The 24,171-nt window shown below is 46.0% G+C and overlaps 5 protein-coding genes across 9 annotated transcripts; 3 read left to right on the top strand and 2 right to left on the bottom strand.

The window, feature by feature from the left end:
* On the top strand, nt 1–4,228 carry LOC101761390 (BTB/POZ and TAZ domain-containing protein 1). The gene is made up of 5 exons (XM_004970922.4): nt 1–324; nt 472–623; nt 2,209–2,521; nt 3,343–3,644; nt 3,737–4,228. Exons 1-5 carry the CDS (start codon nt 205–207, stop codon nt 3,885–3,887), a joined length of 1,038 nt encoding a protein of 345 aa, XP_004970979.1. The 5' UTR covers nt 1–204; the 3' UTR covers nt 3,888–4,228.
* A 377-nt stretch (nt 4,229–4,605) lies between these two features.
* Nucleotides 4,606–6,581, bottom strand: LOC106804360. The gene is given in 3 exon segments (XM_014805246.2): nt 4,606–4,992; nt 4,994–5,059; nt 6,373–6,581. Coding segments are annotated over 3 exon segments (264 nt in total). The 5' UTR covers nt 6,478–6,581; the 3' UTR covers nt 4,606–4,899.
* A 580-nt stretch (nt 6,582–7,161) lies between these two features.
* LOC101762194 (magnesium transporter MRS2-F) lies at nt 7,162–10,892 on the bottom strand. The gene is made up of 6 exons (XM_004970924.4): nt 10,410–10,892; nt 9,786–10,034; nt 9,245–9,373; nt 8,834–8,976; nt 8,545–8,680; nt 7,162–7,939 (listed from the first exon to the last, which is right to left on the bottom strand). Exons 1-6 carry the CDS (start codon nt 10,773–10,775, stop codon nt 7,634–7,636), a joined length of 1,329 nt encoding a protein of 442 aa, XP_004970981.1. The 5' UTR covers nt 10,776–10,892; the 3' UTR covers nt 7,162–7,633.
* Nucleotides 10,893–11,094: 202 nt separating this feature from the next.
* On the top strand, nt 11,095–18,817 carry LOC101762597. Of its 5 annotated transcripts, none has more exons than XM_004970925.3 (6): nt 11,095–11,345; nt 14,161–14,467; nt 17,412–17,498; nt 17,609–17,667; nt 17,890–18,037; nt 18,341–18,817. In XM_004970925.3, the coding sequence occupies exons 1-6, from the start codon at nt 11,200–11,202 to the stop codon at nt 18,404–18,406; spliced, it is 813 nt and encodes a 270-aa protein (XP_004970982.1). In that variant the 5' UTR covers nt 11,095–11,199; the 3' UTR covers nt 18,407–18,817. The 5 variants fall into 5 exon arrangements, with proteins under 5 accessions (XP_004970982.1, XP_004970983.1, XP_004970986.1 ...); XM_004970926.3 differs by having other exon boundaries at nt 11,097–11,345; nt 14,176–14,467; XM_004970927.2 differs by lacking the exon at nt 11,095–11,345 and adding an exon at nt 13,029–14,075.
* A 2,017-nt stretch (nt 18,818–20,834) lies between these two features.
* On the top strand, nt 20,835–23,346 carry LOC101764088 (proline transporter 1-like). The gene is given in 11 exon segments (XM_004970930.3): nt 20,835–21,000; nt 21,087–21,311; nt 21,461–21,555; nt 21,695–21,881; nt 21,980–21,996; nt 21,998–22,052; nt 22,055–22,095; nt 22,097–22,105; nt 22,232–22,447; nt 22,545–22,775; nt 22,877–23,346. Coding segments are annotated over 11 exon segments (1,377 nt in total). The 5' UTR covers nt 20,835–20,849; the 3' UTR covers nt 23,027–23,346.
* Nucleotides 23,347–24,171: the final 825 nt, after the last annotated feature.

The raw sequence follows: 24,171 nt of genomic DNA on the forward strand, positions 1-24,171 counted from the left end.
GATTGGGCCTTCCCCTCCCTCGCAGCAGACGCAGCAGAGCACGCAGCGACGTCTCCCCCGTCGCCGTCCGTCCCCAACCCAAACATCTCGCGCGCTCCTCTTGCCACCAGATATTTTTTTATTGTTCCCCTGCGAGCTGGTTCCTCCCATTTCCTCGCCGTCGCGTCGTGATTCTTATCCGCCGCCGGTGAACCGGAGGAGAAGATGTGCGAGGCGCCACGGCTCCGCTGCGACGCCGGCGCCGGCGAAGCGGTCGCCGCCGCTGATGTCGACGTCGTGACCACCAGAGGCCGCAGGAGGATCCCGGCGCATTCCTCTGTCCTGGTAAGCATCAGAGACCGCCGGTCCACCGCGACGGCCGTCTCTCGCGGCGGCGCATTTGCTCTATGTCCGGCCGCCTGCAAACGAAATTAAACGATCCTGCTCGCTCGTCTGACGAGTCGTTCTCGTTTTTTGCTTGGACGCACACAGGCCACGGCGTCGCCGGTGCTGGGGTGCATCCTGGAGCGGCGCCTGCGGAAGGACAGGGAGAGCGGCAAGAAGGCCGGGCGGTCCGTCGTCCGGATCCGCGGCGTCACCGACGACGCCGCGGCCGCGTTCGTCCGCCTCCTCTACGCCGGCAGGTATACCGCGCCGCCTCCCTCCCTCCCTAATTTGATTCGCTGTTCCTAGTCTTTGTTTCTGCTGCGCACGTCCGTCCGTCCGTCCCTTACTTGCAAGGCTGGGCAAGCACCGTTTGCAAGGGGGGACTAATTCTGACGAGCTTGTTCTAAACGCACGAGGAGATATAGGCGATCTAGCTACCATGCCTATTCTTAAGCGTTTATTTAATTAGAATAAAAATCATACTCTTACTATTCTTTGTTTTCAGACGATTAGTCTATTTCGTAACAGTGATAATAGGTTGCCAATTCTAGCTGTCCCGTGTTCTAGGAACGATGAGCTCCTTCGTTGCTCTGAACCTGCTTACAGCCCAAACCTTCGGTAGGATTTCGCCAAAGAACGAATGCAGCGGAACAGTTGGTTGATCTTGATCCCTCGCCGGCTCAACGAAACAATCCAAGGCAGATCAAGACGCATCCCTTGATATTTTTCCCTGAGCGTCCAATCACCAAGCCGACGATCTGTTTGCAGACGCTCCTGACACGGCTATGGGTGGTAGGGTGGTAGGAGGCCCTCTACATCTCCGTTTGGTTTTTAGTGCCGTCACATCGAATGTTTAGATACTAATTAAGAGTATTAAATATAGACTAATTACAAAAAATCAATTGCACAGATGGAGTCTAATTTGCGATATGAATCTATTAAACCTAAGTTCATGATTTGACAATGCGATGCTACGGTAAACATGTGTTAATGATGGATTAATTAAGCTTAATATATTCATCTCGCAAATTGTCTCCATCTATATAATTAGTTTTATAATTAGCTCATGTTTAATCCTCCTAACATAAACTTTAGTCCACTAAAGATCCATACACCCTCTTAACCAGGCAAATTTATAATCTGCCGCCCGCCTTATCATTTGTCATGTCCCGGATCGGCTGCCACGTCGGCCACCGGTGACGGTGACCGGACCGGACCCCTCTCAACCAGAGCCACACACATATCCCGTAGCCGCGCCGATCTGCCAACCAAACCGAACCCCACGGAGAGATTGGCCGCCGCCGGAGAACCACCGGGGATTAAAAAATCTCGGAGCTTTCTTTCCCGGCGGCGAGAAGGACGGTCGGGAAGGTAGGGTAAAAATGAAAAAGAAACCGAAGTGACCTTTTCCCCGCCGCTTGCTAGGTTGGTGAGTGGTGGGGGTGTGGCCGTGTGGGTGGCACCTGGCCGGTTGGAGCCCTCCCCGCGCTCCCCGGCCGACGTGCGCATCATCGCGTAGCGCACGAGCAGGACAGGTCGGAGGGGACCAAGACCAACTGGGCTGTTGCTGTCGCGGGCGCGGCCGGCACGGGCGGGGACGGACCGGCGGCCCGCCCCCACTGGCCGCGGCCGCTATCATGGCCGCGTTGCTTGCAGTGGATTATACTGCATTGAAAAAAAGGGATCCTCTCAGGCCTCCCTTTACGTGTGGATTCCGAGAAAGGGACCGCCGGGACGGCCGCGGCCTCTCCTTGAGCCAACGAATGTTTTACGACGATCATTTGCGAGCGCTTAATAACGGCGGCTAATGTAACCTATACTGATGATGAACACGAACGGCAGGTGCGGTGATGGCGAGGAGGAGGACATGGAGAAGCACGCGGTGCAGGTGCTGGTCCTGGCGCACGCGTACCAGGTGCCGTGGCTGAAGCGGGCGTGCGAGGGCGCCATCGGGGCGCGCCTCACCGCGGACTCGGTGGTGGACGTGCTGCAGCTCGCCGCGCTCTGCGACGCGCCGCGGCTGCACCTGCGTTGCACCAGGCTCCTCGCCAAGGAGTTCGCCGCCGTCGAGCGCACCGAGGCCTGGCGATTCCTCCAGGAGAACGACCCATGGCAGGAGCTCCAACTCCTGCAGCGCCTGCACGAGGCCGACATGGTACGTACGATTTTCCTTTTCTTTTTCTTTCCGATCAGGTTCCATTGGGCACGATGTGAATTGCGTCAATGCGTGCTGACACACATGCTCGCACCAAATTAAATTGAAGAATTGTTCGAAAAAAGATTTAAATTGAAGTGCGGCAAGATTAACATGACGCCTTGCTCGCTCAGTGCGCTAGTGTGGGGAGCATGTTTTCTTTAGCGTCAAGCTTTGTTCCAGGGAATGGCGGACATCGGGACATGGCCGGACCTCCATGTCGCGTTCGTGGGCGTACGACGTGACACCGCAAGAGAGTGTTTTTCTATGTGGTTGGTGCGTCTGTTTGGGGCGGCGGTTTATTAGGACGGGTTGGCCGTCAATGCCGGATGGTCGTCGGATGTTCACATCTCTCATCTCTGACGTTAACCCCGTCCGTGTTTTAAACGTTTTTTATTTGGGTACAAAAATCGTGACCTGATGAAGGATGATGAAGCAGTTCCATGACCCAGCTGGTCATGTTTAAGGCCTGAGACCAAGTAACCTTTTGGTCTGACGAAAGTTTGCAGAATCTAGGCGGCTATGCAGTCCCATCTTCTAACAGTGTTCAACCGAAGCATTAGGAAAGTCGCAAGAAGAATCGTTGATCAATTTCTAGATTCAGTTTCTGACGCGAATTGAATCAACTTCTGGATTAGACAAATACACACATCGGAATCATGTTTGCGTTTGTTTGACGATTCCGAGGCGCACGTGTGTTTAATTTCCTCGCAACAAATCTTCGTCCTGAATCTACTCCAGCCCAGTGCGACGGACTGACGCTTGGTTTCCGGTGCGTGCAGCGGCGGCGCAAGTGGCGGCGGAAGCGCGCGGAGCAGCGCGTGTACGTGGAGCTGAGCGAGGCGATGGACTGCCTCGACCACATCTGCACGGAGGGGTGCACGGAGGTCGGGCCGGCGGGGCGGGCGCCGGCGCCGTCGCCGTGCGCGCGCTACGCCACCTGCCGGGGCCTGCAGCTCCTCATCCGCCACTTCTCCCAGTGCCACCGCAAGAGCTGCGCCCGGTGCCAGCGCATGTGGCAGCTGCTCCGCCTCCACTCCGCGCTCTGCGACCGCCCCGACCGCTGCAACACCCCGCTCTGCACGTAAGCGCCAGAGCTCACTGCTCACCAGTTTGCTTCGTTACAGCCTAAGCTTACACCTGACATGACATTGTTGTGTGTGTTGTGCCATGCAGGAGGTTCAAGCAGAAGGAGCAGGAGAAGGCGGCCGTGAAGGCCGGCGATGATGGCGACAAATGGGGGCTCCTGGTGAAGAAGGTGAAGGCTGCCAGGGTCTTCTCTTCCCTGGCCAACAGGAAGCAGATGAGCTCCACCTCCCAGTGCTGAGCAAATGCAGTATCAGCCGGGGATGGTTAGGGTTAGTTATTAGGTTAGTGAGTGAGATGAGATTAAGTGAGCAGTTTTTTTTTGGGTCTGTTTTGATATGCCAGGTCTCTGTTGAGCTATGTGCTGTACAATTGTACATGCCTACTATGTTACTGTCCATGCCTTTGTTACATTATTACACCCTGTGATATAGCATAGTAGTAAGTTGGTAGAGTTCTTTAGCAAGGTGGGGAATCAATGAGCCCGAAATCGTTGTAAAAATTGCATGTATTGTAGCAGGGAAATATGAGATAAATAAACATGTTTATGATATCTTATTGCCCCCTGGCAGACTGATGAAACCTGCATTTGTTTGACTCCAATCATGATTTCATCATCCAATTTCCTTTTGATAAAGATGTGATCAACTAAAATCTCATTACGCATAGAAAAACTCAGGCTTTCATGAGCTTTATTTGCACTAGTTGGAGTCATGATGACAAAATCAAAAGGCCAACAGCAAGCGAACAGGCAAAATGGCTATGCTGATACAAGCTGCTTTGAATCACCTGAAAAGCCCCAAAACAAGGTTGAGAAAGAAAGAATGGTATTGCTGACAGAGCAATGATCAAAACAACACGGAGCAGAAATACAACTACATTTATTAATTTAGAGCGCAGAGCAGAAAAGCAAGAAACAAGCTGAGACGTGTCCGCCCCAAACACGAGCAAACATAACATGAATCACCAACACAACCACCAAGCATTTTGCTTCCCAACAAGGGCTTCTTCAAGTGAACAATGAAATATCAGTACAAAACAACACCATATAATCAGATCGAACATCTGAGAGTTGAGTTGTACTGTTCTATAACAACAAGAACAAAAACAACAACAAACGAAACCTTTTGCCCCGAGCAAGCCTGGGCAGGTTTGTGCTGTTCTACAAATTGCAATGATTCAACATGAGCATACCCGCTTGCATTCAACAAAGTTATGGCATCTCTCACTTTATTGGAGGTCTCAAGCATACATCAGTCAAGATATCACTTGGAAGATACAGCAGAGGAAATATGATAAAGGAACTGCCCGAAGCCATTGGCAAAATGATAATCATGATTCACTCTCTTTAGCTTGGGCCATTAGCTCCGCCTGCATTCTCTTTATCTCCAGGTCCCTTTCCATCCTCTCTTTCTGAAAGAATAAAACCACTATCAGTTGCCTCCAGAAAAAAAAATCATAAGTACAACAAAATACAGACACCAACAGGATATGTATTTGCATAAAAGGATGATAGTGGTTTCTGTGGTCAGGTGTGTTTATGGGTGATGATGGTCTTCTTGGTGGAAACAGAACATAACCAAGTGGATTTATCTGTCTGTGTTTCAGTCTAGCACAACAAAGGCACATAATGCTGTCATATCTTAACATCAACTTTGAAGAGTAGGAGTCCAAAAAGGATTACCCCCTAGGAAACACAACCATGGCAACTTCCCATCCCTCAGAAGTCTCAATAGCAGCAATTATCTAGTTGCCACAAAATGAACCTTTGGGTACAATGGAGACCAAAGTTAAATCATAGTATCAAAGTGTTATAGTGTGAACATACCCAACTTACATCACACACGATGAATTTTCAAACAGGTTACAAGTTTCCATGGCAATATACTCCTCATTCTAAATGGCTTTGGAACTACAATCTGGCCACTCAAGACTCAGAACAAACCATAATCATACAACCTTGCAGCATGAGGCAGCTGATGCAGTTAAAGTTAACTTTCAATTCACATTTTATTGCAACCAGGGTCCAAGGAACGCTAGAAGGAAACTATTTTGATAGGTGTAGGCCTGACTGATGACTGAAGCAGCACTGCAGCTGCAAAAATTGGGTGCCATAGTTGCAAATTCACGAGGTTAAAATCTTTGAAGCCTTTCCTGCAATACCTGCCTTCTATTGTTTAAAATGGGCTACATTGAGATGTCTTGCATTTACAGGTTCTTGTACTACACTCTGATATCTGGTGTTTAAATTCCACTTATGTATTCCATCAGATATTCAGAATATGTAACGTCTGAGACCATTTTGTTTGTGGCATAACTTTATAAGTTCTGTTGCTAGTTTAGGACACAAAACCCAAAACTGGCGTCTCTCTCAACAAACCAAAATGCATAACCCAGAAAAGAATGCAAATCAGTAAGGAGTAAAACTGAAGCACAGGACCCACTGACGAAAGCCTATGCCTCAAAACTTAACAGTCTCAGAATCTCAGATATGTCTAGAAACTCCTTCCAGAATCCACAGTTCATGAGGCCATGTCGGATCCAGCCATCCCTACACCTTTCCGAGATTTAAGTGGTTCCCGCAACGGCTAATCACAGGCATATACGACCCAGATCTAACACGCTAAGGCGATAACGGAATCCACAAGCGGCACATGCATAGTAGCAATGAACGGATTCGAATTCAGAGGGAGAAGGGGAACGGATTGGGCCAGTGATTAGTTCACCTTCTCGTCCTGGTGGAGAGCGATCCAGACGTGGACCCTGTCCATGGACTGCCAGAAGAGGAACGCCCCGAAGGTCATCGCGAAGAAGGTCGCCACCCGCACCATCTTCTTCCTCTTCTCCGATCTCTCCGGCTCTCCGCGGCGGATTGGGGAATTTGGCGACGGCTGCGGCGTCTTCTGGGACGAGGTTCTCCTCCAATGGACGGCTGGGATTTGTTTGGGGCTGAGAGGAGTGATTTGGGCTGGGCCTTCATCATTCCCTAGTGGGCCTAAATCATCTGTCCAGTGATTCTGTGACTGAGTGCCACTGACACTGACTTGAGTTTTGACCGAGCTCTACCAAATTACTCCATACATGTTTTCTGGAGATCCAAGAATTCGTGAAGCCAAAGTAAAGAAAGGAGGAATCATGCCAAACAGAATTTTTTTGGCAAGGTCCTTAGTTTGCAATTAAGAACCTTGTATCAAATAAGGGGATCCAAATAGACTTTAGCATAGAGACAGAATCTGACGGAAGGATGTGAATTTTTTTTCAGCTCCCATATTTTTTCTCTCAAAAATCCACTTATACTCGATGGTAGCTGGAACGCCATCGAGTGGGTCAACCAAAGTTTTTCTTTCATGGACTCCAACTCAGATCTCTATAATCTTTGATGTAAAAGCGATATGGAGATACCTATGTAATTCATCCGAGAAGAAGTTGACGTAAACATTTTCTTAGGGGGTGTTTGGATCAGCTACAGATTATGAAAACCAGATAATTCAAACAGGCCCCAAAAGCCAATAAAGTTACTCATAGAACAGTAAAACCATGCTTTCAGACTTTGGCCGTAACTGAGTTAGACGAATTCTTCCTTGAGGGAAGACAGAATTGTGGCATCTTTATGATATAACAACACTTCATCTACATGTTACAGACTTACAGGTAACTAGATACAGATACAACAGCTACATGAACGATTACAATAGAAAGTGCAGAAACTGCACTAGTATGGTAAACAGCTGCGCACCAGGTGTGAGACAATATAACTGAGTTGCCATGTCAACTGCGCGACAACAAATTGTACAACAGTTTTCTTTCTCCCATACCTGCATACAGAAGATGTTTCCCAATTTCATATTACTGGCATAGGTGAACAGACCAAGTAATGAATATGTATTTTCAGGCAGCATTAGGACCGAGCTGCATCCCAATATCTCTTTTGGAGAACTTTGTAAATCCAGTTTTCTTTGGGTGAAGTCAGGATGCACGCTTGCGCCATCATTGCAGCAACCCACTTCTCTTCCCCCAACCCATGGCTATTATGTACAAAATCACGCAGCCAGCGACAGTCCCGGAAGTAGTTTCCCAAAATTTCACGTTTGCCGCCCTTGTCTCCTCCGCAGTTGTTGGAGTAGTGTAAAGCGATATGCCAATATTCATCCCAAAAAGTCCAACAACAGCCACTCCAGCAGTAATGACGACAGTTGCAGTTGAGAGCATAACCCCCATCTGTAGAAGTTGATTCTGCTTGTCGTCCAACATTATGTTGATATAATCTTCTGTGTCGTCAACATACTCCCTCAGCTTCAATCAAAGAGAAGACATAAAGGCTCAGGATATGTGCGAATAAAAAATCATCAGAACCTGATTTATCAATCCACAAATGCTGAGAGACCCAACACTGGTGTCCTTGTAGTCAATGATCGCTTATGGCAGTCATCAAAAGAAAGCACAACACAAAACCACCAGTAATTTGGTGCAGAACAAACTAAGCCACTGCCGCAGGATTCACTAAATGCAGCAACTTCAATCCAACAAAAAACTGCTATTTCTTTAAGATTAGCATGTTTAGAGAAATCATGCCCTAACTAAAACAAACAGAAATGTTGCCTTAAAAATCTGCAAAATACGAGTAGCAAACAATAAATAACGACAGGGAAGGCTCAACCAAACCAATTTGTCTATCATATCACTATAGATACATAAGGCAGAACTTATAACACTTTAACATAGTTTATTTTGCTTCTGGCACAATTGTCTTAAGTCAATTTTTTTCATCAAATTTTAGCGATTCCGATCTAAAGTGATACCACACTGCTAGAAAACATTAGTTGGTCACCAATAATAACTTTGTATACTCAACACTATTAGTAACGACAGAAGTAAAAGGGACAGTGAAGGTATATTACATGTGATAGCTTGTTAAGTGTGCCATCAATCTGCACAAAGTAAGCCTCTAGAAGCATCTCCAGTTCTTCAATGTGAGGCTTATAACCAATAAAGCTACCATTGCTTCCATCTGGTTCACTCCGATAATCTTCATCCCTAGACACACAAAAAAAGATGATAGAATACATTAACAGATTGGTACATGCCAACTTGCTAAGACATGCATGTAAACCAGTTCAGGTTAGTTTGGATATAACGATTGGGCTATGTTCTGTTCTTAAAAAAAAACATCTTGCTGTGATGACTTGCCTATCCTCCTCTGTCTGAGATGGATCATCAACCTCAACTCTAGATGAAGCCTCACTGATTTCTTGTTGAGTAAGCTTCTCTGTCAAGTACATTTCAGCCATATCCATTTCATCATCCAGCAAATGCTCAAGCTCATCCCTCACCTTGCAGAACATGATGTTTTCACAAGGGCGAACTACATTAGTAAAGTAAGCAAGTTTCTTGCAAGGAAATTATATTGTACATCACCTTCCTATTTGACAGCAATAGCACTTAACTACAATTTGTTTGATGGCGACAATATCACATGTACACACTAGGCACCCCTCATTTATCCCCACCACATATAGGACTCGATCCAACCAGTGCTTATCGTTGATAAATTTGAAAGAATAATGACATTAAATAGATCAAATAATTTCAATTGAGTACCTTCTGGACACGACCGGATATTGCCACCAGGCGGCTCTTGATTTGCCTAACTCGCTCGAGGTTCAATGTGCTGATCTTTGATGTCAGCTCATCTAATGCTGGATATGCCTCTTGCTCCAGAGTAGAAGTCTACGAAAGATGAAAACGAAAGGGCTGTGAGTCATTACAGGAATCTGCAAGAAGGGTATGTTTATTGCAATTTTGTTTATTTGCAACAACAACTTGGCTATCTTAAAAGTAATCCATAAGTCTAAATCTTAAATGCACTATAGAAGAAACATGTAACAGATAATGGTCATAAGCTATTTTAAACAGACTGGAAAGTATCCATAAGTCTACAAGAGCATAACTTTATCTATCAATAACGACTGGAGGGTACCCAATATTCTATGAACAAGAACAACAAATATAAACACGTCTGAAGAGATTACCAAAGATATAATTCCTGGACAGCCAATACAATGGATAAAAGCAAGCTAAAGCACATAATTCAATTGAACTCAAATAATCTGACAAAAAAGATCCAGAAGCAAGCACATACTTCCTCTTCCAAAGATCTGCAGGCTGACTCAAGGCAGACCTCAAGCGCTCGGAATTCAAAAGGTAAAACCTTGGTATTTCCATCTTTTGCAGCAGCAGCCAAATTAGGCATACTGCTGCTACTAGTCATTTCAGGCACCACGCTAGTAGACTTAGTCATCTCCAATTCATGTCCTTTGGATGAATTTGGAACAGGAAATGGTGAAGCAACAGCAGATGATTCACCCTCCATGTCAGTGAGATCCGCAGCCTAATAGAGAAAAGGGGAAAACAATTAGTGATAAATCCCCGAATGGCAGTACCTTATAAAATTAAGTGACTGAAACACTCCATCAAAACATTTTTCTCTTTCCGTCAAAATATCACCACTATCTGTCCTCTTTGCAAAACTATCTGCCCACTGCATGAATTTGCTCTCCTCGGCTCCTGTTGTCGCGGTGCATACTCCACAATGGGAGCAGAGTAATGTGTTATCGTGATTGAAACTCAGGACCAACAATTCAGTACAGCGCCCTCCACACATATTTGAAATCTCGCACCATGATTCCTAATAGTTCGTAAGACTGAAAAGAAAACATTTGACTACCAGGCAACCGAACAATAAAGCAGGGGTAGAAAACACCACCTGGTCTGAGGAGGACGCGAGGACGCGGGTCTGGAGGTCGCGGACGAAGCGCGTGAAGGCGGGATCCTTGGAGTTCGGAAGCAGCACCTCAGCGGCGGTGATCACGGCCTTGACGCGCTCCAGGTTGACGACGATGGCGCGCTCACGGCCCATGATCGTGGACGGGTACGAGAGCAACGGGTCGAGCACCCTGAGATCGCGCGCGGGAAGCCCCGTCCGCGCCATCACCGCGTGCTTCCCGGCTTCCTCCACCCGCGCCGGGCCCGACGCCGGCACCACCATCCACTCCCGGCTCGCGGCGGCAGCGGCAGCCCCCGCCTTCCGTCTCCCCACGCCGCCGCCCGTCCCCGTCGCGTGCGGCCTCATCGTTTACCTCCTACAATTAGGGTTTCGGTCGGGTCGTCGTCGGCGGTGGGGAATCCGGAACGGAACGTACGGTGGTGTGCCCGCGGTGGGTTTGGTGGTGGTCGGCTGGGAGGCGATGCGGTGTTTGCGCGAAAACTACCGACGCCGAGGGGCTTTTCGGAAAATTCTACGAATCCAGCGCGGTGTCGTGGCCCAATCTTTTTTTCAGACCAGTGGCGTGGCCCAATATGACGAAGCCCATGAGTGCTGTTTGCTAAGATGAATGAAACAAACCCCACAGGACTAATTGGGTTTGACTTGTGGGCCATGGGGCTCATTCGCCATTGAACGAAACTGACGAAGGTTCCTCCAAAGAAGAAACTGACGAGGGCTAAATAACTCCGCTAAAACAGGATCGCCGCCAAGGAAAGAAACGTCTAGAGACATGCAGTGCGGCGCGACGCCATCTGCTCCTTCGACGGCACCAAGATCCCACGAAGCAGCACAAGAAGGCCAGCGAGGCCACGATAATAGAGAGTTGGGCAGATCTAGGCCAGGGGGATTGGAGATTGAAGGATCTGAGATGCCTAGGTCCGTTTTCTTCATCTTCTTCCGTTTTCTCTTCACCTTTGGTCGAAATGGAATTGAGATTTCTTTTATTTGCGATATGTATTGTGCATGGTGTTTATTTCATCCCCTCCCTTCATTTTATTTCGCTTAATCTCCATCCTCCTCTCTAACTCTAGTGAGATTTGTCTATTCTCCACTTCTAACAAGATTGGGCTTATACAATGAGATTAGGGTAAAGATTTATTGACTTAGATCTTGTTCGATTAATCACTTCCAAAGAGGATTGGAGCCCTCGATACCTTTGATCTGGGATTAACTCAACAAGGCCCTCAATGGGATGAGGGTAGAGATTTGTGATTTGGAGAGTTGGAGGCAGGGCTAAAGGAGAAAGGTTGGCTCGGCGGTAGAGGTGATTGGGATGCTGTGTGCTAGGGTGGCAAAGGATGGATGCTGGGAAAGTGATGAGCAACTCGCTCGGATGGATTGTGGGTAGATTCGGTGTCGGCAATCGTCGTAGACGATAGGTGGTGGGAGTAGTTGGAGATGGTAAGAGGTGCATGATGTAAGGGCGCATCCACGCTGTGATGGCAATCGAATGAGTGAGAGTGAGAAGAAAATATGATACCAGATCTAATGAAGATCCCAAAATTCGATCATAGGAGAAGAGTTAAAATTCGTCAAATTCAAGCTTGCTTAAAGCAACTCCAAAAGCTCCCTTAAAATTGCCCCAAAACCTTATTTAGGGGAAAAACAAACAAAACTTACCTCCAACAGCTCTCCAATCCTTCCCGTAAAAATGCGCGGACGCTAAAAACACCTCTGTTGCCCCGCATATATGCAGGGGTCCGGTCCTTCCCCAATCGCCTGGCACGCGCACCTGATTCGTCCCTTTCTTCTTCTTGGCGCTCTCCTTCTTGGCTTTGGCGATGTTTGTCTCTGTCTCCTCCTTGGCCATGGCCTTGATCTTGGACGGTGCTACTATTGCTGCTGCTGCGGCGGCTGCTCTCGGATCCCGCGCCGTTGACGAGGAGGATGAAGCAGATGTCTGCGATGGCCAGGATGAGTCCGTCGAGGCCGGTCCAGGGGCGGCAGCTGTAGGACTTGCCCTTGTCAAGGTTCTGCTCGTAGCGGATGTACTTGACCGCTGCCATGGTGAAGTTGAGCCCCTGTGCGAGCTGGATGTCGCGCACGACAGGGAGCGGGACGAACCAGTAGACGAGCTGCATCAGCAGCGTGACGTCGAGGAGGACCATGAGAGAGTCAGAGAGATGAGAGGGAAACCAGGAGAGAAACCACGAGAGAGTCATCAAGTCGTTCCTCGCTCTGTTTCGGCTCTTCTTCGGCTGGAGGAAGAAGAAGAAAGAATGAGACAGGGAGAGAGCAGGGAGGCGCCAGGCTAGGCTCAATTACGATGACATGGCCTGTTTTGAAATATTGGAGGCTAGTTATTAGCGATCTGCTGTGGGTTGATATGTTTTTTGGGGGAAAACTTTTTGGAAGAGCTCGGGGAAGAACTTTTTGGGAAACTCTTGGAGTTGCTCTTAGCATCAACTTTTGAGGGACATGGAGATGTTATTACAACATCAACAACATAGCCTTTCAGTCCCAAGCAAGTTGGGGTAGGCTAGAGTTGAAACCCAACAAGAGCCACAAATCAGGGTTCGTGCACATGAATAGTTGTTGGGCTAAATCTTTGAGTATATTCCATCCCTTCAAATCTCCTTTTATTGCCTCTTCCCATGTCAATTTTGGTCTTCCTCTGCCTCTCTTCACATTACTATCACGTCTTAGGGTTCCACTACGCACCGGTGCCTCCGGAGGCCTTCGTTGGAGATGTTATTGATGTTGAAAATAAAGTTACCTATTGTTGTTATTACACATCCAATCTCTATCCAAAATAGACCCTTAGAACTTTAGGGTGCTGCAACTATTAATACTTTGCATCCTTGATTTTAGAGTTACATCCTTTAAGAATCTACAATCAATTTGAAATTGGCTTCTCGTTATCCTATAACTCTTAATGCTCTATGCTTCAATCTTTTCTAAAGGTAGAGCCGTAAATATAATCTCATTTGAGAAATGATTTCTAGAATAGAAAGGTACCTTTTTATTAAAAGAACCACAATTTGTCCTAGGATCTTATGGGTGTGTTTGCTTTGGTATCTTGTATTGTTTGATCAACTTTTGCACCGCTTTGTTGTGTCAAAATTTTCCTAATTTGCCACCTTGATTTGTTTTGATGAACAAAGTGAACTGCTTTATTTCATTCCCATTTTTGGCATGCTACTTTTTTGCTAGATTCTAATTTTTTGCTAGACTACTAATACCAAATGTGATTTACCTTCTCTGCTATTTTTCCAAAAAAATTTTGTGGTGATGCTTATATGGATTGAGTTTCATCATTGGTCCCTTTATCCATGTTATAAAATTGAATTCAAAAGTCGTCTTCCCTTAATTGTTTTTTTTAGAAGAAGAGATATAGGCAAGGAAAATAAATCACAGACATTCGCTTGCTTCCCATGCTCCATGTGTATACTGGTTTTTAGAATGCACGTGGGTGGCGACCTTTGATGACTATATAACACGCCTTGGAGCCAACATCATAGAGTGTAGCTTATTGCTTGACAATGAGAGCCAACGGGATGAAAACTTTGTTTTCGTCCATGGCAAGTCAATGATATTGGCCATTCTCTCTGGTGCTGAGAATTTTTTATGTGTACATCATGTTCTCCGTATTGTTTCATTTGGAAGGTACGATATCTATCAAATTGTGGATGTTCTCATTGAAGTTGTGAAATTGGAGAATCTTGGTAACTTTCCATCTTGACTTGTGTAGCCGCTTACAATATAGGAAAGTGTCGAGGAAGTCTTTCGAGGAGAATGAGTCCAATGTTGATCATATGGAGCACTACAAATATGTTCTCTCTAAGCTCTTGAGGGGGCAAGATGACTCTTTCCGTAAAGGAGGTTGTAAAGAAGTTCAAGGTGGTAGTACTCAAAATAAAGGCAAAGATGGCAACATTTGCAATAGAACTTTTCCATTATTCACAGAACCAATCAGTGGCCTATCGAATAATGATAAGGAGAGAATAAAGCTTTGCCTTCATGAGATTATTACATTCCTCAACAATGATGTTGATGAGGTAAAGACTTGGCTTTCTACTCTTGCTATATCCATCATACTTTATTGACTTAGTTTGACATCAAATCCTTGCAATGGTTTTTTGAAAGTGTGCTTATACTTCCCAATATATGACAACAAATGGGTAGACATTTGATCATATGGTGTCTAGTACCTTTCGTTCAACAATCTAAATTGTGAGACTTGGTTAGACATGCAAAACTAGAAATTATGAAATAAGTCGACTTAACCCCAACCTAGTCAAGGTTAACTACCTAATTGCCTCACCTACGATACTAGGTATTCTGCCCCCATGGCGGTTTTAGAATCGGCTTTGTCTACGTGGCACTACATGTGGGCTCTGACATGGTGAGTATATTTTAAAATAATTATAAGGTACCATACACGCATCAGTGCAAGGCCAGCGACGAGATGAGAGAGATGGCGACAGGTTTGCTCGTTGACAAGGGTGGCCACAAGAGAGAGAAAGATGGGTGCAATGAGCTTCACTTTGTCAGGATGGAGCTTGCGGCAACAATGGCTTGTTGGAGTGACTTGTGGTGGAGTAGTGGATGATGAGGTGGGCTACCACGGTCAACGGAGCTTTGTGGCAAGAACGTGATTGGCTTTATATGGTCGCCACATTTTTCCATGTTTAGTGTCATATAGGCATAACCAATTTTAAAAATTGCTAAGGAGTTGTTAGACGGATTTGGATAGTTGGGTGGGTGTGGGTTGGGTGAACAGCAATGACTCTTGCACACCAAAGTGAAGGCCCAGACGGCCAGGCCCCACTGCCTCAATGGCCCAGCCTGTCGCCCAACAATGATTCCTCTCTACAACATGCTAGGTCGCCATTTCCCCAGCTCCACGCTCTTTCTTGTGTTCTTCCTCACCATGTTGCTCCAATCATCAAGATTCCTCCTTCACACTGGAAGGGGGAAGAAATAAAAAATCAGCAAAGAAAAATAAGACGAGCAAACATGGGATAATATGGAAATGAGAAGGGGAAGTGATGTTTTGACTATATTGTATCATTTTCGTTTCCAAGAAAAAATATAAAAGCGAAAGGGATTTTGCCTTCTGCCAATCATTTCCGATCATTTTCACCCCTACTAAATGATACTTAAAAAATAAAAATTCTTCGATAGAACTTAAACCTATGGGAATATCATCGGAAAAATGGAAACCAATAGGTTTTAAGATTCCAGTTCGGCAGCATTGACCATGCTTCTGTGCTCCATCATGGCTCAAGTACCTTCTAATCTGATGTGAAGTGTACTAGCGTGCAATCCGTCTCATCTTGGTTTTGCATGTACACCATGGCTAGGGTTTAGGTGATGCTGATGACAGCAAGGCCAATTGGATAGGGTATAGTTGATGCAACATCGAATTAAAGGGTACTAGTCAACTTGAGCCACGATGGAGCACCTAGAGCCAAATTGGATGCCAAACAAGTACCACATTGGTAAGCCAATGCTACTTGACTAGGCCTGTGTTTTTTCTTTTGAAATAATATTATTTTAATGGGAATTTGTGAAAATAAATGCTGAAATTAGGAAATCGCAGATCTAGTAGCATGTTGCCTCCTATGTGGCCGACAAGGGACCTATTGGCAATTGGAGGGCTGACAAGAACATATCAGCTCTTGGATAGCCGATTGGAGCCACGAGATGAACCATGTCGCTCCATATAGCCTTTCGGCATGCAGGTAGACTTATTGGTCACCAGCTGGTTGACAGGACCTATACGCGACTTCCTCATTTCGGCATATATTTTCATAATTTTTCATTAAATTAATGTTATTTAAAAACTTTGGAGGGCCCTCATGGTGGACTATTTTGATTCAAGCATTGCTATTCCCTGGGTGCAGCCGTTCTTAGGAACTTGGTTTGTTTCATGGCAGTCTTAAGAATGCTTTTGTGCTTGTTACCCTAGAACTATTGGATAGCAGACCTTATAGGAATGTGAAAAATGAACACTTGCTATGGCCTCTTTAGGTTGTTCGTGCGATAGGCTATAGCTTCGCTAAGCGCAGTTCTAGATTTTTTGTTTACTGTCCTGTCTTTTGAGATCTCTCAGTCGTATACTTGGGCATGTTCAATACTTCTAGTGGTTGTCTAGCCCCAGTAATCCATTTCTTTTGGCATTAGCATGAGCGCCCTTCCCTTTCTCTTTACCAGATTTCATGCAGCCAATTATGACACAATACGCTGTAGATAGGTCAAATATTTAACCAGTTTAGTTAAGGCCAAGCCTCATGCAATGCAATTGGATATCACAATTCCAGATATATGTAATCAATTTGCACTTGGCAGACTAACCTGCAATCGTGGCTGACTTGGCCTGAAACGTTACTTTTCCTTTTCCTCTGATAAACCACAAGAAATAACAGTGAAAGCACAGCGAGGTGACTTACTGGGTCAGAAGTGAAAAGGAAAGGTAAAATGTGGGAAGTGCATATATTTTTGCCTTGAAAAGTGAAAACAAAAAAGTAATACCTTTCTTCTGTCAGATGCTAATGTGACCAAACATGATCATATTACTTCAGGCATCTTTCAACAGGTGGAATAAACTATACTAGAACCAACTGTTATGCTACCAAGACCATGTTGAACCATGAAAAACACAGTTTTGTTTTGGCATACCCAACAGCAGGTGTTATGCTTGTCAGCTTTTCTGTTTTCTCTACTGGATACCATCTTCATCCTAGCGAACTTTTCAGAGACGTAACGTATTTTGTGACGATGCATAGAATGCAAGAGAGTTTCTCACTTTTGTGATGTTCACACATGACAATTCAAATAGCTTCCCACAATCCTGCATAAAAATGTGTCGCAACCAGATTTACTTGGTACTCTGCCTTGTCAAATTATGTCACAAGACAGTGCATCAAGTTAGCCAACTGTGGAAACTTGTTTGTGATTTATCTTGTCAAGACTAGACATTGACACGGCTGCTTGCAGGTTGATCAAGATATTAAGGCAATGGAAGAAAGGGGTGAAACATGTCAGGACACTGTGAAGAAGCTATCTACTGGTTTGTTGGGAAAGGTATACTTACAGAGCATGGCATGATGGTTGTATGGTATCTCTAGTAGTAGTATGTTAAAATACATTGTAAGAGTTCAATAGGATACAATTGAGACAGTTACTATTTTCAGCTAGGTAAAATGGCGCAAGGTGTCGACGACTTGCTAAATACAGCAGCATCCAAATGCAGGTGCATACCCTGTCATCTGAAATGAGCCATGTGCTTATTTATTTTGAATATTTTTATTTAGGAATTTGAGATCCTATATGTTCTATAGACTACAACAGTGCATTTAAGTCCTCATATTTCACTGAGCTGCGTGTCATCTTTTCTCCCTGCAAAATTACACAGCGACTGTTTCTAGTATCTGACGGTAGAGCATCCTTTTGTTGAATCGTTGTATATTGGAAGATCTATGAGTACCGAGGAGAAGATTGAACTTGGTAGGCGCATCCGAAAGCTCCCAGAGGAGTCACTTAATCATGTTGTGGAGATAATTACAACTAGAAAACTGGCAAGTCAGAGTTCTAATCGAATAACCATGAACTTGGGAGAACTGGTATGTTCCACTTCTCCCATATTTATCATTTCTAAATAAACGCTATTGGGACTCCTACCCTTTAGAATCAATGTTTTAAATAGCGGGCTATAGCGGAGTTGAAGCCAACTGCTGCTACAACAGTGTTGTACTAAATATAGGGCTATAGTAGTGCTATAGCGGAGCTATAGCGGCTGAGCAGAGCTCTCTGCTAAATGTCATATCCTGCTGTTTAAAATATTGTTTAGAATGCAAGCAGATTCAAAATAGTGACCTTATTATTTACTATCTATGCCTGACCCTCACTTATTTTCTTTTGGTTAGGATGATGCGACTTTATGGAGGCTGTATTACCACGTGGAGTATGTACTAAAAGAAAACAAGAAATGATTCTCAAATCTCAATGCTTCATGGCCATAGCGTCCAGCACGGATTCTTAGCTGAATATCCCGTGGAAGCCCTACCCACAAGGCCACAACTCGGAGGAGCACTTGCATGATCGTTCTGACCGGGTGCAGTACTTTGGAATCCCCATGTTTTGCAGCATTCGCATTGGCGAATCAGCTTGTATGTAGGCGGTAGCAGCATCTGTATGTGCGCATGGGCATATGTGCTATCAGTGAGGGATGTAGCATCAAAACAGCATCACGAATAGCGTGCAGAGATTACGGGGAAAAAAAAGTAGTCCCTAGATTTAGAGAAACTTGTGTTGTAACCACATGGGCTGTGGTGGCAAATGAAGTTTTTTTCATGCCAGATTGGCATCTGTTATGGAAAAGCGTCACTGCAAATTTTACAATCTCCTTCAGATGCTATGGTAAAAGGCGGATTTCTTCTTCCCAGTGATGCCCTGCTCCAAGGGATTTATCCACCAAGAACACCACACTAGGGAACTGTGATTGGTGGGTGGTCGAGTGTCACATTGCATCAATCAAATCCTCTTCCTCCTTTGTGGCTTAAATGAAATTTAACAAAGTTATCACTTATCACCTTGTCTTCGTTTCCTTTAATTTGCCTTTTTCAAAAGGCACGGTGTGTGCTCTGCACCGAGATAATGGGACGATCAGAATGAGAGTAACAGGATATCTATTGATAGCTTCCAGGCATATTTTAGTGCTGAAATGAGGTATCCGCCGCATTATAGGTTATGGTCATCACCTTTATGATTGAATTAGCTTTTGCTTTTAGCCTGGAAAAAGCCGCTCAGAGTTCAATCCGTGTCACATCAAATCTTCGGAGGCTAATTAGGAGAACTAAATATGAGTTAATTATAAAACTAATTGCACAGATAGAGCCTAAACGGCGAGACGAATCTATTAAGTCTAATTAATCCATCATTAGCATAGCAGCACATTGTCAAGTCATGGACTAATTAGGCTTAATAGATTCGTCTCGCCGTTTAGCCTCCATCTGTGCAATGGGTTTTGTAAATAGTCTATATTTAATACTTCTAATTAGTATCTAAATATTTGATGTGACAGGTACTAAAGTTTAGGGTGGGAACCAAACACCCCCTCAGGAGTCAGGAAGAGTGGGAGACCAGCCGACTTTATCTGAGTAGCATGAGCCTGCAAAACGTCATGAATATACTACCACTTCTGTTCGGTTAGGATTTAGTGCGTTTGGGTAGAGCTCCCAGAGCTGATTTCAGTAGGAGCTCTGCCAAGCAGTTTTTTTAAAGAGAAGTGATTCTTTGCTAATTCTGTGAAGTGATTCTCTAAAATGAACTAATAGGATGGGAGCTGAAAAAGTAGCTTCTCACGGTGATTCTCCATCCTGATTTTAAGAGTTTATGCTAGAGAATCAAAGAAAATTATTTTCAGCTACAGAGTCACTTCTCTCAGAGAATCAAAATTAGATGGAGCTCTAGCAAACACACCTTTAATTGCCCGGGAGAGCCAAAGCGGCTGAGGTTCCACTTTCTTTATCTCCCAAGTTCATCAATCTTTTGTTTTTCTGAAACGAACCGAGATAAAGAGCTTCCAATTATATCGATAAAGAAGACCTATAGTGGGCACTCCCAAATTCATCAATCAAATCCTCTTGCTAGAATCTTAAAAACCAGCAGGGGGTGTTTGGTTCCCAGCCATACTTTGCCACACCTAACCTTAAGCAAGTTTGACCAATTTGATAAGGGTTTAATTGGACAACTAACTTTTAGCAAGATTTTTTAGGCTCTACATGTCATAGAGACAAAAAAATATATAAGTGTAGCTTCAAATTTCTTTGCCATACTTGTCAAAAGTTAGGTGTGGTAAATGGTGGCTAGCAACCAAACATCAAAATAGACGGAAGGAGTACGTACCAGCTAGCTTCGCGTAGCGTAAGCGCAGCAGCTCCCCCGCCAGTTTTAGTTGCCCGGCCGGTCAGCAAGATGAGCTTCGCCTCTCCCTCCACCGCGGCGCCGCAGTGGTGACCGCCGCCGGCACCGCATCACCTCGCTGTCTCGCTATCTCACCCAACTTTCCTGTCATTCTCGGCTACCGGACACGGAAAAGAGGCGGCGGCGGCTGACGCGGCGAGAGAGCAAGTAGTGGAATGTGAGGGCAACGACACAGCCGCGTAGCAGCAGCACGACGTTGCAGCATCGAGGCAAAGGAGATCGCAACGGATACACTAGCCCCCCTCTTGCTATCTATGGCAAGTCCGGTGACTGATCTTTCAAAAAGAAAGGTGTCGCATTGGTGATGATCAGCTTTTCAGCTTGGATCTTTTTTTCTTTTTTTTTAAAAAAAAAAGAGATTTTGCTATGTTACTATCCATGGAAATAAGCTTTTGCGATTTCTTTGCCTGCCTTGCCTATATATGTATCGGCTATGCAGAGTGTTAGGCCATGTCCCTCTCCCTCCTGGAGGCTCATCTGGAAGGAGGTGACAAGAAGAGAGAAGCAATGGCTAGTTCGTCCATGGACACTGAAGCTGCAGGACAGGAGCTCAAGGGCAGTGACTACACCGTCTCAGCTACTGCTCATGCAGTAGATTCAGGTACGAAACATGGAGGATCAACGAGCTAGTGTGATTGTTCTGAATTCTGATCCGGTTCAGGTGATGGCGTTGTTGTTTGGTGACAGACTCGTGGCAGCAGGTGGGGCTGCTGCTGGTGATCGGCTTCAACTGCGCCTACGTGCTGAGCTTCTCCAACCTCATGATGGCGCCGCTGGGCTGGGGCTGGGGCGTCGCCTGCCTGCTGCTCGTCGGCGCCGCCGCCTGGTACGCCAACTGGCTCCTCGCCGGCCTCCATTTCGTCGACGGCCAGAGGTTCATCCGGTACAGGGACCTCATGGGCTTCGTCTTCGGTGAGCACCAATCGATCGATCATGATTTGATTCTTGCTGAGGAAATGTTGCAAGTTAGCTGATCCTGAATAAGCAGCTGACGCGTCTTCCTTCACACACACACAAAAAACAGCTGATGCGTCTGTTTATGCTTTGTTATGAACCTGAAGGGAGGAAAATGTACTACATCACTTATTTCCTGCAGTTCGCCACTCTGCTTCTCTGCAACATGGGCTTCATTTTACTAGGTGCAAGAGCACTCAAGGTACAATTCTAGCTATCTGACCAGAATATTGACCCATTTTTTTCTTGATTTGACACAAGAACATGACTGACGGTCATGAGCAGCTTTGCACGCATGATTAACCCCAAATATCTCACTGCTTGTGGTCATTATTAACCAGGCAATCAACGTGGAGTTCACCCACTCCCCTGCCAGGCTCCAGTGGTTCATCACCGCGACCGGGATCATCTACTTCGCCTTCGCCTACTTCGTGCCGACGATTTCTGCCATGAGGAACTGGCTCGCCACGTCGGCGGCGCTGACGTTAGCATACGACGTCGCTCTGCTCGCCATCCTAATCAGAGATGGTGACCACCGCTAGTCTCCTCTGCTCTTCTGCGCTTGAATCCATCAGAGTAGTATCAGAAGAGTGATCGATTACCTAACTTGCATTGCTTCTCTTTAGGTAAATCCAACAACAACCAGAAGATTCAGCGTCCATGGCAGCCCATCCGAGAAGGTGTTCAACGCGCTGGGCGCGTCGCCGCCATCCTCGTCTGCAACACTCCGGGCTTGCTCCCGGGAGATACAGGTCTGAATTACCGATCGGTCTCTTAATCTCTTTTATTCATGCCTACACGTCGAGTGCTCAAACCCGTGCGTCGACGGCGACGTGAATGCACGCTTTACATGTTCTTGGCTTGGTGGTTTCGGTCAGTCGACGGTGCGGGAGCCGTCGGTGCGCGGGATGCGGCGGGCGCTGCTGCTGCAGTACACCGCCGGCGCCGCCGGGTACTACGGCATCAGCGTGGCGGGGTACTGGGCGTACGGGTCGGCGGTGTCCGAGTACCTCCCCAACCAGCTCGGCGGGCCGCGGTGGGCCGTCGTGCTCATCAACGCCGCCGCCTTCCTGCAGAGCGTCGTCTCCCAACACGTACGCCTCTTCTCCTCGCCTTCCTCGCGCATGCGTGGCTACATAGCTAGATAGACAGCTAATCTGTCGTGTGCTTGGCCATTGACCCATTGCGCAGCTGTTCGTGGTGCCGATCCACGAGGCGATGGACACGCAGCTGCAGCGGCTGGACGAGGGCATGTTCTCCCGGTACAACCTGACGCGCCGCTTCTTCGCGCGGGGGCTCATCTTCGGCTTCAACGTCTTCGTCACCGCGCTGTTCCCGTTCATGGGGGACTTCGTCAACCTCGTCGGCTCCTTCTCCCTCGTCCCGCTCACCTTCATGTTCCCCAGCATGGTCATCCTCAAGGTAGTAGTAAAACCCTGGATCGTTGCTGTAGTATATGATGGCTGAATTTGTCTGAATTGCAACAGAATGTATAATGGCTGGTGAATTTGGTGGTGTTGCAGATCAAGGGGAAGAGTGGTGGGAGATGGAGCAGGCTTTGGCATTGGGGCGTCATCGTTTTCTCCACGCTTCTCTGCGTCGCTACCACCGCCTCCGCAGTTCGTTTGATCTTCAACAATGCCAGGATCTACCGCTTCTTCGCCGACACATGATACTTCACGTACCTCTAATTCTTCTAAATATAAATGGCATAGATGAACAATGCGACGGTGAGTTTGTAAAGTTAGAATTGTGCATTGATTTTCTGATTTTGCGAAGAATATAATATGACGTGTTGAAACATGTCGTCATAAATCATAATCCTAAAATCATATCATGTTTGTTTTACTATTAGAGTATATAGGATAATGATCCAATGAATCAGGTTGTATTGTATAATACGATTAGTTCTATCTTTATCTTTAAGGTTGCTTGAGATAAAAAAAGACAATAAATTTCTTTCGGGTTTAATACAAATCAACAATATATGATGTGTAGTATTTCATATCTTTGTATGATATCGGAGCCGACGCCTCTCTCCTGCATCACGCTGCTCCCGGATACAGTCAATGAATCATGATTTGTTCAACCATAAGAGCAGCTCCAGTGTTTAGTACACGGGTGATGCTAGGATAAAATAACATCACCTAGGCTACTTTTGCAAAAACCTGCTCCAGCGTGAGGCACCAGACCGTGGGATCCATGAAGACATTGAGTACTCCGAGCAAGTTGTTTTTTAATTAATTGCAAAATCGATTCCAGTACTCCAGCATGCTTCCCGAGGAGGTGAGTTGACAACAATTGTTTTCTATCCTATTGCACCGGGAGTCAAATTGAGCACCATGGGCTCTGATTTTAGCTTTACCCCATTCACTCCAACGTATAGCCATGAGGCTAAGGTTAAAAGATTTTCTTAGCACCCTCAAATTTTACACGCTGAAGTTACTCTAAGTTAGTTTGGACTGGAAATTCAGACACTCTGGAGCTAGAGCAATCTTCTTCGCCTTCTCCTACCTCGTGCCGACGATCTCGGCCATGTGGAAATGGCTCGCGATCAGTCCGCGCCGTGCTGACGGTAGCTTATGACGTCACCCTGTTGCCCATGCTGGTGAAAGATGGTGACCGTAAGTTTCCAAAAAAAAAAATAAAGATGGTGACCGTGTGTTTTTCCTTTTTTTTCTTGAGATAAACACGGCGCTTGAGGTGATCGAGAATTCGACATTGACGATTACCAGCTGCTTCATTTGCGTTGCTTCCCCGACGAGCTATACAGTCAGAACCGAACGAGCGAAAGGATTAATGCAGCGTCCATGGGGAT

This window comes from Setaria italica, chromosome V, assembly GCF_000263155.2.
Source record: "Setaria italica strain Yugu1 chromosome V, Setaria_italica_v2.0, whole genome shotgun sequence".
In the NCBI taxonomy this organism is placed as follows: domain Eukaryota; kingdom Viridiplantae; phylum Streptophyta; class Magnoliopsida; order Poales; family Poaceae; genus Setaria; species Setaria italica.